The sequence below is a fragment of the Onychostruthus taczanowskii genome, unplaced genomic scaffold, assembly GCF_017590055.1.
Source record: "Onychostruthus taczanowskii isolate IOZ18803 unplaced genomic scaffold, ASM1759005v1 scaffold24, whole genome shotgun sequence".
Lineage (NCBI taxonomy): Eukaryota > Metazoa > Chordata > Aves > Passeriformes > Passeridae > Onychostruthus > Onychostruthus taczanowskii.
In genome coordinates, this window is record NW_024499684.1 from 8,804,693 (window position 1) to 8,818,006 (window position 13,314).

At 37.8% G+C, this 13,314-nt stretch overlaps 1 protein-coding gene across 1 annotated transcript; it reads right to left on the reverse strand.

Annotated features, from left to right (window-relative positions):
• Positions 1 to 327: 327 nt before the first annotated feature.
• On the reverse strand, positions 328 to 8,720 carry LOC121336563 (cytochrome P450 2J2-like). Its single transcript, XM_041405868.1, has 9 exons — positions 8,550 to 8,720; positions 7,392 to 7,554; positions 6,727 to 6,876; positions 4,733 to 4,893; positions 3,694 to 3,867; positions 3,319 to 3,460; positions 2,469 to 2,656; positions 2,212 to 2,353; positions 328 to 506 (listed from the first exon to the last, which is right to left on the reverse strand). The coding sequence occupies exons 1-9, from the start codon at positions 8,718 to 8,720 to the stop codon at positions 328 to 330; spliced, it is 1,470 nt and encodes a 489-aa protein (XP_041261802.1).
• Between the last annotated feature and the right edge of the window lie 4,594 nt (positions 8,721 to 13,314).

Here is a 13,314-nt window from a genome sequence, read left to right on the forward strand (position 1 = left end):
ACTGAAGATTTTACTCAAGCATCCTAAATGAACAGTTGTCCCATTTTAAGATGTGATACCTGACAGAGCACACATGCAGGAAATTACTTGATACAGGCCATTTCTCTAGCATCCTACAGCTAATTCAATGCTACTGTGAGTGTGAAAATACATTTATTTGGAAATACTGTGTGTTTGTGTATACCTCAGACTCAATTGTGTGAGTTTTGCAAGTAGACTTTCATTTCAGAAAGTTCAGTAGATGAGAATTGAGATAGTGAAGCGTGTTTTTAAAGGATCTGCGCTTACTAACAGGTTGAAGCTCTCAGCATTTTAGTGTGTTGCAGACTAGCGTGGAATAGCACAGAGTTTATATGGATGTGGCTGCAGTATTGCACCCAAAATGTACTCCAGATTGATTTCCTTCACCCCCTCAGGGAGCTGGAATGTAAATGCCCGAAGGAGATTGGTAAAGAAGATGAACAGTTCAACTCGTGCCATCCGTTCCCCCAAACATACACGGTGCCCTGCAGAGGAAAATCAAAAGAGTTGGTTGAGTAAAGTTAAATTCTGTAAAAGAATTTTGTACAAAATTCTACTGAGTTCCATAAATTCTGTTAATGTAAGATAATTATCTCCTATTTACTCCTGTAAGGACAGAAGATGCTTTAAGAGGAGGGTGGGGAAACATTTAACTGAGAAACTGTGCACCTCTGTCAAGTGTTTGATTTGGTGTTTTGATTGGGTTTGTTTAATCTTTTTTCACCCCTGGAGCATGTACACAATTCTCCCTTTCCATTGTTAATTCTTTTTGTGAGAACCATGAATTGCTTCTTAGCTAACCCCAATTTTAAAAAGATTCGTATATTTCAGAGCTATTTTGTTGTTAAGAAGGGAGGGCTGGAGCATTGTGGGATGCAGTTCTGAAGCCAAGGAGAAGGCTCTAATCAGTATTTCTTTAACAGAAATTCAGAAGGGTATATTGGGTCCTTGTAGCCCTAACACTGTCAGAGGTAAGGGAGTGAAATGTGCAGTGATGTATAGACTCAGTGACTCATTTTGGCATGTTGTTTACACAGAATATTTCAGGATATCCATATATTCCAGGCTAAAACCCCAAAGATAGGTATTCAGGATATATAAATACTCAGATTACATAAACAGAAAACAACCAGAACAAGTTAAAGAAATAGTCCTATGTCACAGTTGAAATGGGAGCCCAAATTAGTTGTCTCAATTCATAGCCATTTGGTGAGTGAAGAAGGTAAGATAAGTACCTGTTTTGCAAAGATTATTTTAGGATTTACAGACAATATAGGCAATTAAAAAAAAAAATCTGGGTTTACTGCATTTAACCTGACCATGTGTTGCTCAGTATGCTCTTTGCTATTTCTCTACAAGAAATGTGTAGTAGTATAATGTCACAGTAACACAAAAAAACCCCCTCAGCTGTTTCCCAGTGGTTTTATTGTGAATTTTTAGTAATGATACCACTTTCCTCTTTTGTGCTGCTGTTTTTCATAATCAGTTTGTTGGAGAAACTGGTAGATTATTTCCACCCTCTTTTTTCCCCCTCCATATCTTTGAATCCCTGCATTTTGCACTGTAAGTTAGTTAAGTTGCACATTGGAATATGCTTTTGAAAAGTTCATTTTTTTTTAGTTGCCTAATAGTATTCTACTGAAAACCTACAAAATCTACTGGATTTTGCTAGTTTTCTACAGATACGTGAAAACTTGGTGCTAGACTATTAATGTAGGATTTGGGAGACTGAGGTTTGGTTTCCTACTTCACAGATTTTCTCTGTATGTTTTGAAAAATCATGTTTCTTTTGTCACTGGCCTTCCTTTTTGTAAGGTGAAAATAAATAGATTTCCTGACTTAGGAGAATTACATGCATTTAACAGAGAATTACCTTGATTTAACACATTAGGAGATAAGAAGCTTCCTTATGGTAGGAACCCTGCATATGCCAAGGAACATTGGCATTGTGCCAAGGAGCATTGTGTCTCCCAGCCATACTTATCCTCTGTTTGAATATATGAAAAATACAAAATGCACAATATTTGTGGCTCTTACAGTAAAAGACCTGACTTTAAATCTGTCAAATAGTCAATCTAGTCAAATATATTTTTATAAATGTATATTTTTAATATTTTAGATCTTAGAAATAGTATTTTTAATCTTGCTGCAAAACAGAGTAAGCAGGAATATTCAAGGTCAGGGTGTTACCTGCTGAGAAAGGTAAGAATGCCTCTTTGTTCACAAAGTTGCCATCCAAATCTAGGAAATGATCTGGGTTGAACTTCCAAGGGGTTGCCCAGTGCTCAGTGTCATACACCACAGAGTGCAGATTTGGCAGCACAAGCGTGCCCTGCAGGAAGCAGCAGAGATCTGATTTTCTGTAGATTTTCCTTCTCTCTGTGCCATATAAATGGCAAATATTAACACCTCAAAGAGGTAAGAAACAGGGGGGGTATCCTCTGTACCTTTTTGATGTGAAACCCCAGCAGAGTTGTGCTCCTCAGGCACTGTCGAGGGACCCCGACAGAGGTGACGTTGCTGTAGCGCAAAGCCTCGTGGATCACAGCGTTTGTGTAGGGCAGCTTCTTACGGTCCTCATAGCTGATGACGTGGGAGGCTTCCAGAACAGCCTCTATCTCTCTCTGAACCTTTTCTGCAGACACATGAAAATACTCTCATTTCCCATTCTGCACTCCCCCTCCTTCCCTCCTTTGTTTCCAGCGGATTTTTGTGTGAGAATGTTCTGTCTGAGGAAATAAAAGAATTTATGTTGCTGTGAGATGCGTTGGCATGTGGTTTGACTGCTGTGTAGGTTTCTGTTGATCAAGGAAGTGCATCTCCCTGAATCACAGGATGATGTCTCATTTAAGACACCTACTTGGTGATGAGGATAGTACAATTCTGTGTTTCAAAAAATGGATTAAAATTTGAAATGACAGGTATAATTTCCATTGTTTATAAATATGTATCAGATCAGGCATATTTTAAAACTTTTCTGCTTAGAAGGTTAGGAGGAGACTACGTTGCATATGAAATGTCTTTAACTTGTTATTCTGTCTCGCCAACCCCTTCTAGTGAGGTAAAACTGTGGCTACTGCTAATTTCTGCTAGTGTTGCTGGTGAACCAGATGGGGAAGCACCTGTTTGTTTCATTTATTGACCTTCCATTTTCTTGATCTCAGTTGCTGATATACCACCATTCATGTGCACAGCTGAGGTGTTTTTGGTGTCTTACAAGTGATTGAGCTAATACTTACACTAATGATGTTCATTGTGGTGTTGAATGCAGCTCTCTCTGGTAGTGCATTTGCTCACCTTGTATTTCTGGGTATTGTACCATGTAGAGCAGTGCCCAAAGAAGGGTGGTGCTTGTTGTTTCTGTCCCTCCCAGCAAAAGATCAACCACAGTCTGAACCATATTTTCTTTATTGAATGTAGAAGTAGGGTCATCCTTGGTCTGTAGGGCATATTCACAAGAAGACTATGAAATAGAGATTTCAGATATTTCACCAGTCACATAGAAACTGTCATTGTTTGATGATAACAGTATTCAGCCCATCAAATCAAACACCTTCAGTGCTGCACAAATAGAGTGTGCATGTAAAAATCCTTTGTCACTTATTGGAACAGCAAGTGTTTGTAATAGGCATTGAAGCCAAGGAAGGGAGAGTGTGATAAACAGATGCTTACTTTTGTTATTTGAGCCAGGTAGAAGTCAATGAGGTCCTGTGGATCACCTGTGTTCTGTCTCTCATGAGCCTGAACCTCCTCCATGACTAATCTGTGCATGAAGTCGTTGCATGCAAACACCTCCTGATGAGGCCCTGGGAGATGGTGCATGAGCCATGGGAAAGCATCGTACAGCTGTGGAGTTAAACAAAGAGGGTCAGATCCCAGCTCTGATTTCCTGATTATTGTCAAGTCACCACAATACATGGGCAACCTAATTGGGATGAGAGGCAACAGACACAAGTAAGAGAGGTGAAATACTGGGAACATGATTATATTTTACTTTTTGGATCAATACTTAATAATGTAACAGGGGTTCTGAAAATGCATGAGTAATTGAGTGCTGAATCTGACTCACAAACAGATTTTTCTCAACCTTGAATTTTTTGCTGTAATTTTTTGGGTTTTTTAGGCATCCCTTTATGAAGAACCTGATCGTCTTTTGCAATGCCAGTGTGCCAAAATCTGCACAAATTAAACAATAGCTAGGGTTTCAAGAACTTAAAAAATATTCTTCTTGGTGTGATGAAGTTGTAACTTGTATCTTTCTGTAGAAAGTGCAGAATAACTGAGATCTTGATGGTAATATGAATTGAAACAAGATTTCTTTTCAAAAGAGCAGCAATTTTAAGATTTGGTTCTTATTAACTGCCTTTTTAGATTTACAAGACTAAATGAAGGTGAAATTTTAGAAGCTGCTTTCATTTTAAGAACTAAGAATTTTAAATACACAGTATTCTGCAAATAATTGCTCATTGGAAGTCTGTGAAAAGCAGCGATGGTCTAGAATTTTAATTTTAGGATGTGATTTACAGACATAAAGAAGAATTAGAAGCCAATAATTACATATACCAAGTATGTATTGATTTATTACTTCACTGTGGCTTGTAGAACAATGGTATATTTGGAAATGAAAATGTTTGTGAATAATTGTCTCTGACTTTTAATTTCTTTTGACTTGTAAAATGCACCTTAAGGAACAAAAAAAGTAGGCTCTTACCCTGCCCCAGATAGTACCTTGAAAGTAGATCACAGAATAAATAGCTTTGATGAGTTTGCTGAAAGATTCATCCTCGCTGGAGAAACAATGACCAAAAACAACAGCACAAATGATATTTGCAATTGCATGGACGATGGAAGTGTGGGGGTCAAAAGGTTTGCCTGTGAATATGGGAGATGCTGTGAGAACTTCTGAATAGGCTACAGCAAGAAAAATGAGGAAGACTTTTTTTAAATGGTAAAAACAACAAGGGATCAGCCTATTTTTAGAAAAGTTTCACGTAAGTGAAGCCTACTTTAGTACATATTAACTGCTTGAATTGTAAGTGCACGGAATCTTAATTTTCAATCTGCTCTTTACTCTTATAAATATAGTGGTAATCAGTTTTGAGAAGACCAAGTCTCTTCCCTTCTTTGACTAGTGGTTGGGGTTGTGTGGAAACACAAGCAATTAATTGGAGGATATGACTTCAGATATGGAGGTAGATATTTAAGTTTTGCGGTTAAAAACCAAAACAAACAATCCTCATCCCTCTTCCAAAAAAAAAAAAAAAAACCAAACAAAAAAACCCAGAAAAAAAAAATCTTGAGTTTTCATTTCTTAGTTCTGTTGAAATGACTAACCCCCCTTCCCTTTCCAAAAAAAAAAAACAAAAAAAAACCCAAACCCCCAACAAAAAAAAACCAAAAAAAATTCTTGAGTTTTCATTTCTTTGTTCTGTTGAAATGACTTATCTCTTTTTGGTTTTCAAGTATCAGCTTAACAATGCAACCATAGATGTATTTTTTTTTTCCACAGACTGAGAAGGCAAAGCTCATATAATATAGTGGAATACATCTCCCATTGAAAAGAATTAAATCCAGAAAAATATAAGTTAAATACACATTTCAATGGCAAGGACAACCTTTGAAGTATGCCTCTATGGAAAATACATCACTGACTTCAGTCCAGTGCTCTTGGTTGTTCTTGGAAAGAGTAAATACATTTACTGAGTTTAGAATTAAGAAGGGATTGCATGGAAGGTAAAGCTTTGGGCTGTACAGGGACTTGAGGTAGATTTTTTTCATCTCCTACATTTTAAAGATGTGTGAATGTTGCTCTCAGAAAAGAGATGGGCCTTGTCCAATGAGAGTTGGAGAGAGACCTCAGGCAACCTCTCTGTGTTTTCACATGGAACAAGATGTGGGTGAGGGATTTGGCTGCTCAGAATATTTATATTTAATTGCTTTATTTTGGCAGCTTGCTAAAATTCTATTGGTTTCTATTTCATCCAAACCTTGAAAAGAAGATTTTCTTGGATAACTGAATGACACATTCCTTGTTTTGGGGTTCTTTCTCTGCCAAATCCTGAAAGCCTGCTGTCCTAGAATGACTTCCAGCAGGTCATACATTGTGTACTTTAAGGAGGTTTTTCTGTACTCCTTGAGTGTAAGAATAATTACCAGCTGTGCTGATAATAAACATTTTTTTAACTCTCTTTATTTAAAAACAAAGAATTTTAATTGCCCGCTCGGGATTTGGCTGCTCAGAATATTTATATTTAATTGCTTTATTTTGGCAGCTTGCTAAAATTCTATTGGTTTCTATTTCATCCAAACCTTGAAAAGAAGATTTTCTTGGATAACTGAATGACACATTCCTTGTTTTGGGGTTCTTTCTCTGCCAAATCCTGAAAGCCTGCTGTCCTAGAATGACTTCCAGCAGGTCATACATTGTGTACTTTAAGGAGGTTTTTCTGTACTCCTTGAGTGTAAGAACAATTACCAGCTGTGCTGATAATAAACATTTTTAAACTCTCTTTATTTAAAAACAAACAATTTTAATTGCCCGCTGTGCAGACAAAACATTTTTTGCAAAGAATGCAGTTAAGAAGCCAGTGAAAGTTCTACTAATATCGACAATATCTTTATCACTTGTAAAAATGTACTGTGAAACTTTTACCAGCTCTGATATTTCAGGAAAAGCTATAAGTGTTGTTCTTCTAGTGAATTTACCTTTTGTATTTGCGAAGATATCCACAAGGTGACAGGCCTCTCTTTGAATTTGATGCTCCAAATTGTTCTTACCAAGTGACAGAGTTCTTATAATTGTCATGCCAAAACGTCTCTGCTGCTTCCAGGTGTGGCCATTTGTCAGGAAAATACCTGAAAAATGCACAAACATTTAGTTCATTGTTGGGAGGGGAAATCCTTTCACTGCAACAGGCAAATTTTGCTTTAGATGAGGTGGTATTTCACTAACAAGATACACTGATTTTAGATTTTAGAAGCTGAATTTTTGCCTCTGAGGATTTTAGACACCCTGCTGCTCCTAAATGTGTCCTTGGAAGCTGAGTGGGTTTTGGTGTGAGGTCTGAACAGCTTTGTCTGTAGATATCTTCTACATGAGCAGTCTCCTGGTTTAGAAATGATACAATTGAAGGGCAGCTTCTCCAGGCAAGTATTCCTTTGGATTTATTGGGAAGGAAAAAGACTGAGTGATGTGCTTTATAAGACTATGAATTTTTGGCTTTTCCTTAACGTGCTTAGCACTGCATGAAACATCTTTGCAGTGAGAGCCCAGTTATGCCCTGGTACAGCAGTAGCTGATGTGTGTGCGCAAGAAAACATCTTCCTTCTTTACACCTTGTTCTAGCTCATTCTTGTGTAACACTTTGTACCTTTCTCACCCATCATATCCCTGTAGAAAGGGGTGAGAGGTCTTCCAGAAACTTCTTCTGAGTGGGTGACAATGCCGTCTTTTACTGCTTTGTATCCATTCAGCACAACCAGAGGTGTCTGTCCCATCCACAGTGTGTAGATGTTTCCATAGAGGTTGGTTAACTGAAGAGTTGAAAACAGGAAATTTGTAACTATAAACCAGGGAAAGCATGCACTAAAATATCAATTTATTTAAGAGTTTTCTGTAGTTGTAACTAAACTCATTTGTTGGCATGAAATTGAATTTCAGGTTTTAGAAAAAAAACCATTATCTTTCTGTTATTAGTGTACTTTGGGAACAGAAGGGTAATTGTTCTTTATGGAATAGATGCTAAGGACATCTCTCAGAAGAACACCTCTGTAAATTTTACAGAAAGAAAACCAGCAGGTTACTTTGTTAGCTATGAATCAAAGAACAGGTTGTTACAGGCAAAATCCCAGAGCTTTTCTCTTTATTTTATTAATGGAACAAAATGATGGTATTTTCTTGTCTCTAGCTTACAAAGAAAGCAAAGAAATGTTCTTGCTTTCTTTGCTATAGCTTCCACGGGATTTTTCTTATTTTCCTCTGTTGTCATTCCTCACATCATGCTTATATTTTTCCTTCTAATAGTGGGAAGCAGATTCCTTACTTAGTTTTGATTGGTTTTGTTGTAAACATAATAGCAGTCAGATTTCCCTGTTTGTTTTAGCAGTAACCTGTTTATGGCAGATAAGAAATCTTTTTGCTGTAAAAACAAGTTTAAAAAGTGTCTGTTTAGGGTACGTGTTTGGTCTTCTAATGGAGATGTTCCAGTGACATAGGTGTCAGGAAAGGAAAGCTCTGCTAGAAGTGGCTTTCAGGGCTGGATATAACACAGAGTGAAATTGCCAATGAAATACCATTCTATGACAGTGCTTGTGAGAATGTAACCAAAAGAGAGAGAAAATAGCAAGGATTAAAGGTGATGTTTATTACTCAGAAATCTTTTTAATACTGCAGGGTCCTCAGAGTCTTCAAAACTGGCTAATCAAACTTGAGGTTTAAAAAAATAGCATTTTAGGCTGTTCCTATGCAAAGCACAATTTAAGTTAAAATAGATTCAGACTGATTTGCAGCCACAGAGATAAATAAATACCTTACTGAGAGTTTCTCGGCGCAGTTTGAAGTCCAGCAGCCACAAATTTCCGATGATGGGGAGAGGAGCTGGTCCTGGAGGAAGCTGGGTACGTATCCATTGCAGCTTGAGGAACTGCAAAATCAGGAGACACACTACTAGAGCTATGAAAATCTCAGTAATCCCCAGCATTCTATCAAAATTTTAACTTCTCACTGGGTTTTGGCGTTTTTTTTTTTTTTTTTCTATGACTTTTTCTGAAAATTTGGATTTGTTGAGATGTTTCTGCTACTGAATCCAAACTCTTTCTAAGGATATGCCTCCTGTAGCCATCTCTCTCTGGCAATCTACAGTTTTCCCAAGCTGGAGTCCCTAGAAAACCAAACTGTGTGATCCTTTGTGGTTAGCCAAGCCACACCCACTCTTTTTTTATGATCTGGAATTGTGGCCTGTCTCTTTTTTCACTTAAGTTTTATTTCCTTCTTAGTCTTGATAGTGGGTCAAAGTGCCAATTATTGAATAGTTATCTGAGGTTTTCAAGAGTCCTGCATAGTGATAACACCTCAGGCAGTTTCATGTAGCTAAACATTGAAATGCATTAGTTAATGTCATTCTGAAATACTACAATTATTGTGTGGTTACTTCAGAGAAGAAGAAGCATCTACACAATATCTGAGGTGTAAAAGAATGAATATATACAGCATAGAGCTCAATTGTTGTCTTTAATAAGAAAATAAAAAGGTAATTTAATAATTTGAAAACTTATTTGCCCTTTTATCATATCCTAGGTTAAGATATTATGTGAACCCTAGTGAGAGATTATTTTTCTATCCATCAGATTATATGAGGTTTTCTAACTTTTTTTAAAAAATTAATTTTATGCTGAGTTTTAAAATGTTCTGGTTAAAATTTTGCAGATGAAACCATGCACAGGTTCTATTAGATCTGTGGAAAAGAACAAATGAACGGAAGAAATGGGCAGAACTTTTAATCCTTACTGATTTGTGGATCCAACAAGTTTACCAGAGAGGTTTGTACCAATGCATAGTAAACTTTAACTTGAGACTTATTTTTCATACTTTCTCAACAAATCCACAGTATTTTTCAACATTTTGTTCAAGAATTTAGCTAATGTTATCTTCAAGACTAAATAGGAGATTAAGGAAAGCCATACAACTGTACAAATTGTCTGTTCCAAAATTTTATCATAACTTCTCTGCGCAGGCTTGCTGATTTTTCAGTGTGCACTTTTCAGCTCAAAAATTTCTGCGAAATCAAGGTTATTGATTGGAATCAATCAATGTTATGATCCTGAAATATAAAGTTTGAATGCTATCCATGGGCTTCTTAAGAACTGAATTAAGTTTCAAGAAACTGAGAGTTACACACATAGACACTCATTTCAGTTAGTTTTCTAATGAGCTCATTTTTTTGCGTGTGGGGGTTAGTAAAAGAAAATGTGGTGAATACAATCTTGCATGATTCAGTCTTGAAAAATTGCGAGATGACAATTGGTCTTTTTTTTCTGTGGTGGATTGTACTAATTTAAGGTTCCACCAGGAAACACAGGGGCAGTTTCACAGGGCAGCAGTGACTTTGCAGCATTTTCTTGCCTTACCTTCCTGAGCAGCCACCTCTTGACTTCTCTGGGCAGTTCCATGCAGCACTTCTCCTTTTGTGTGCTGCATGTGCAGATGCATTTGCAAGAAGTGTGGAAGTGGAGCAACCATCAGAAGCCAAGGACCATGCCTGTGTGCCTCTGTTATCTGTTTGTTTAGGTGTTTTAGGCATAGAAGTGGAAGCAGGAAAATTTCCAGCAGAATAGTTCTATGAATCTTACAGCTGAAGAGTTAAATCAACAAAAAATGGAGGGAAGCAATTTGAAATTCAATAACTTTAATGATTTTTCCAGCCAATTCTGACAGTTCCATATGTATATCAAAAATTGCAGTGTTACTGAGTTATGCTATTGAGCATTTATTTATCCACCCATTTTTTCAGATTTTGCTGCTATTTGAGATTTTAAAATGAGTTACTTGATGAAACTAACTTCACTTGCTGCTGTTGCATCAGAACTTCCTTTCTTCATTTGTTTTATTTCTTCCCAATTCATCCAGTTGGTCCTGCCTGGTTAAAATGAAGTGAGTGCTATTCTATTTCTTGTTTGTGCACGGAGTCACTTGTTAAGTTTGCAAGCTTTGCAACAGTTGAAGACCTCTGAAATCTCTTGATGCTCTCATGCCCATCAGTGAGGGCATGATTTATACACTTAAAATTGCCAGAATTAAGATGATTTAAGCCATGAAGTTTCCTATTAATAACTTAGATGCAACTTAAGAAAAGAAAACAAAAAGTTGATTATGATGCAACTTAAGAAAAGAAAACAAAAAGGAAGAAAAGGGCTTCATGTGAGAGAAATGTGGGTCCAGCTGAGTGGGTCTGGTGCCCAGAAAGAGCGTTTGTCTGAGCCTGACCCTTTGAACACTGTGTGTTTTCCTGCTGCTAGGTGAGAGCTGTGGGCAAACTGAAATACACTGAGGCAAAGTTATTTCACAAAAGCTTGGGCTGAAGTTCACAAGGAGAGAAAAAGCAAGGAAGCTGTTCCAATACTGTGTGTTTTTAGATCTTCAGTACATGTGAGTAGTAGCTGTTCACATAAATCTTGCTCAATCTCCTCTGATACAGATACTATTGCAAGACCTGCATCTCCACTTAAGATGACAGACATAAAGTTGGATTGTGTTGAGCAGATGAGGAAATTTGCTTTTGTAATGCAGGATTCAGGCCACAGGAGTGGGAAGAAGAGAAGATCATCTTTAGGATGGTGTGAAGCAAAGGATGAATATGTGTACTGGGGGTGGAGAGGGTTCCTGGCACACCTCTGCCCAGAGCGTGTCATCTGCTCTGACAGAAAACCAGGGCTTGTTTTTTGTCTGTTGCAGGGACAGATGTATTAAAAAACACAGCCTGGTGCTCTTGCTGCCTGGCCTGGCCTCAAGCTAAGCAGCACAGGTATTGCTCAGCTGGTTTTGGGATTTGCTTGTGGGTTTGTTTTTTGCTGTTGTTCTTTCCCCCCGCCCACTTTCCAGTGGAGACACTAATTTGGTTTTCTCAACTTAGCTGTCTCTTCCTCCCCTGCACTCCCTGATCATTCAAGAGCTTCATAACAGGAGCTGTTAATTGGATGGGGGCATCAGAATTTCTTTGAGGGAGGAGAGTTACACTGACGCTCTGAATCCGGGCAAACATTGAGAGGGAGAATGTGGCTTACAGCCCAGCTGGAGTCAACACAAGACTGGGAAATGTCAGCAAAAGAAATTCCCATTCTCTGTTCAGTTCTGAAAAAGAGAATTTTGCTGACAAACATTATAAATAAAGTATGCAGGTTTTTGCCTCCTGCTGTCATCTGTGTTGTTGGGACTTGAAGATTGATGAGCTTTTTAGTTTGCATAGACAAAGTACTGGAATGGGACTTGAACTTCAAATTCTGTTCCTAGATTTGTTCATAGCTTGTCTGTGATCCCATGAACTTGCTTTATCTCTCTGGGCCTAATCAACCCTGATGTTCACTTTTTGAAAGAGCTTGAAGGTTGACTAATGAAAGTCAAGTTGTAGATGGCATGTACGATTATTTCTGTTCTGTTCTTTCCCTGTATTTTCTTCCTACTCCTCTGCTCTAAAACCTTCATTAGAGAAAGGGTTTTCTGAGCTGTCTAGACATCTTCCTTCTCTGCCAAGGAGCTCTTGTGACAGTATGTGTCAGATAATAATGAGTAAGTCTTGCATGGAGAGGTGCTATTCACATATAATGAAGATATTGGAACCAGGAAAATTGATTTTCCCCAAAACAACTTGCAGAAATCTTCTCTGTAAACACCTGCCTCTACCTGCTTGATCTCACAATTAATTTATTTTTATTTCAGTCCTTAATTTCTGCATTTAAGTCCTGCAATTCATGCACAGCGATAGAGTTAATTTAAATTCTATCATTCTGCATAACAATGAATTGTAGCATCCATCACTTTCTTTTCCTGCTAGTAATACATAGTCATCTCAAAATAAAACCAGTTAGTATATCTAATCTTATAGACATTTACCAACTTTTTGGCATCACTGGCATGCAGTGAGAACAGAGCTAGAAAAAGCATGAGCTCTAGCTATTAGGAAGGAAAGCAACTGCTGTAAACATTCTTCTTTTTGTTTTCCCATTGCTGTTATTTGAGCTGTTAGGTCGGTCAGTTTTGCCTGTTTTGGTGTTGTAATGCAGTGTTATTCAGGTGAAAGCAATGCAGACCTTGCACCAGTGCTGTGGTGCTGTGTGTCTGATGGTGTGGGAGCTACCAGGGCCTGGTGCCCTTTCAGGCTCCCTGGTTTGTGAAGTGCTGTGTAATCTAGGCAGTGCTCTGCAGTCAGCTGCAGGAGAGCTGAGCAGAGACAAGAATTTAATAAATTAACCATAGCACATACCATTTTCTCACTGAAGTGTCAGGAAGAAATAATTAATGTTGTATAGAGTTTTCCTTCTGGCATTTCCTAATGTTTGAGTATTTGCAGCCTCAGCATTCTTTTTGACAATTTTCCAGAGCAGTATCTATTAGCCCAGATGCTGCACTTGGAATGTCAGAAGCTGTGGATAGAACAGAAAATTTAAGCTAAGATTTGTTCAGATGAATTTGCCAGCGACAGGGGCCTAGGACCAACCCTTTCTTTGCTGGAGGACAGTATGGTTATTGCAAATGTATTTGATATATATTGCAACTGACTCCTGAGCATTGGAAGAAATTTC

Bases quoted from the DNA above. Each gene is read 5' to 3' on its own strand.
- LOC121336563 (XM_041405868.1), bottom strand. From the start codon at position 8,720: ATGCTGGGGATTACTGAGATTTTCATAGCTCTAGTAGTGTGTCTCCTG. The intron at 4,894-6,726 runs GTAAATTCACTA...CCATATTCACAG, and splicing joins TATCTTCGCAAATACAAAAG to GCAAACCTTTTGACCCCCAC. The intron at 2,354-2,468 runs GTACAGAGGATA...TGCTTCCTGCAG, and splicing joins TGGGGTTTCACATCAAAAAG to GGCACGCTTGTGCTGCCAAA.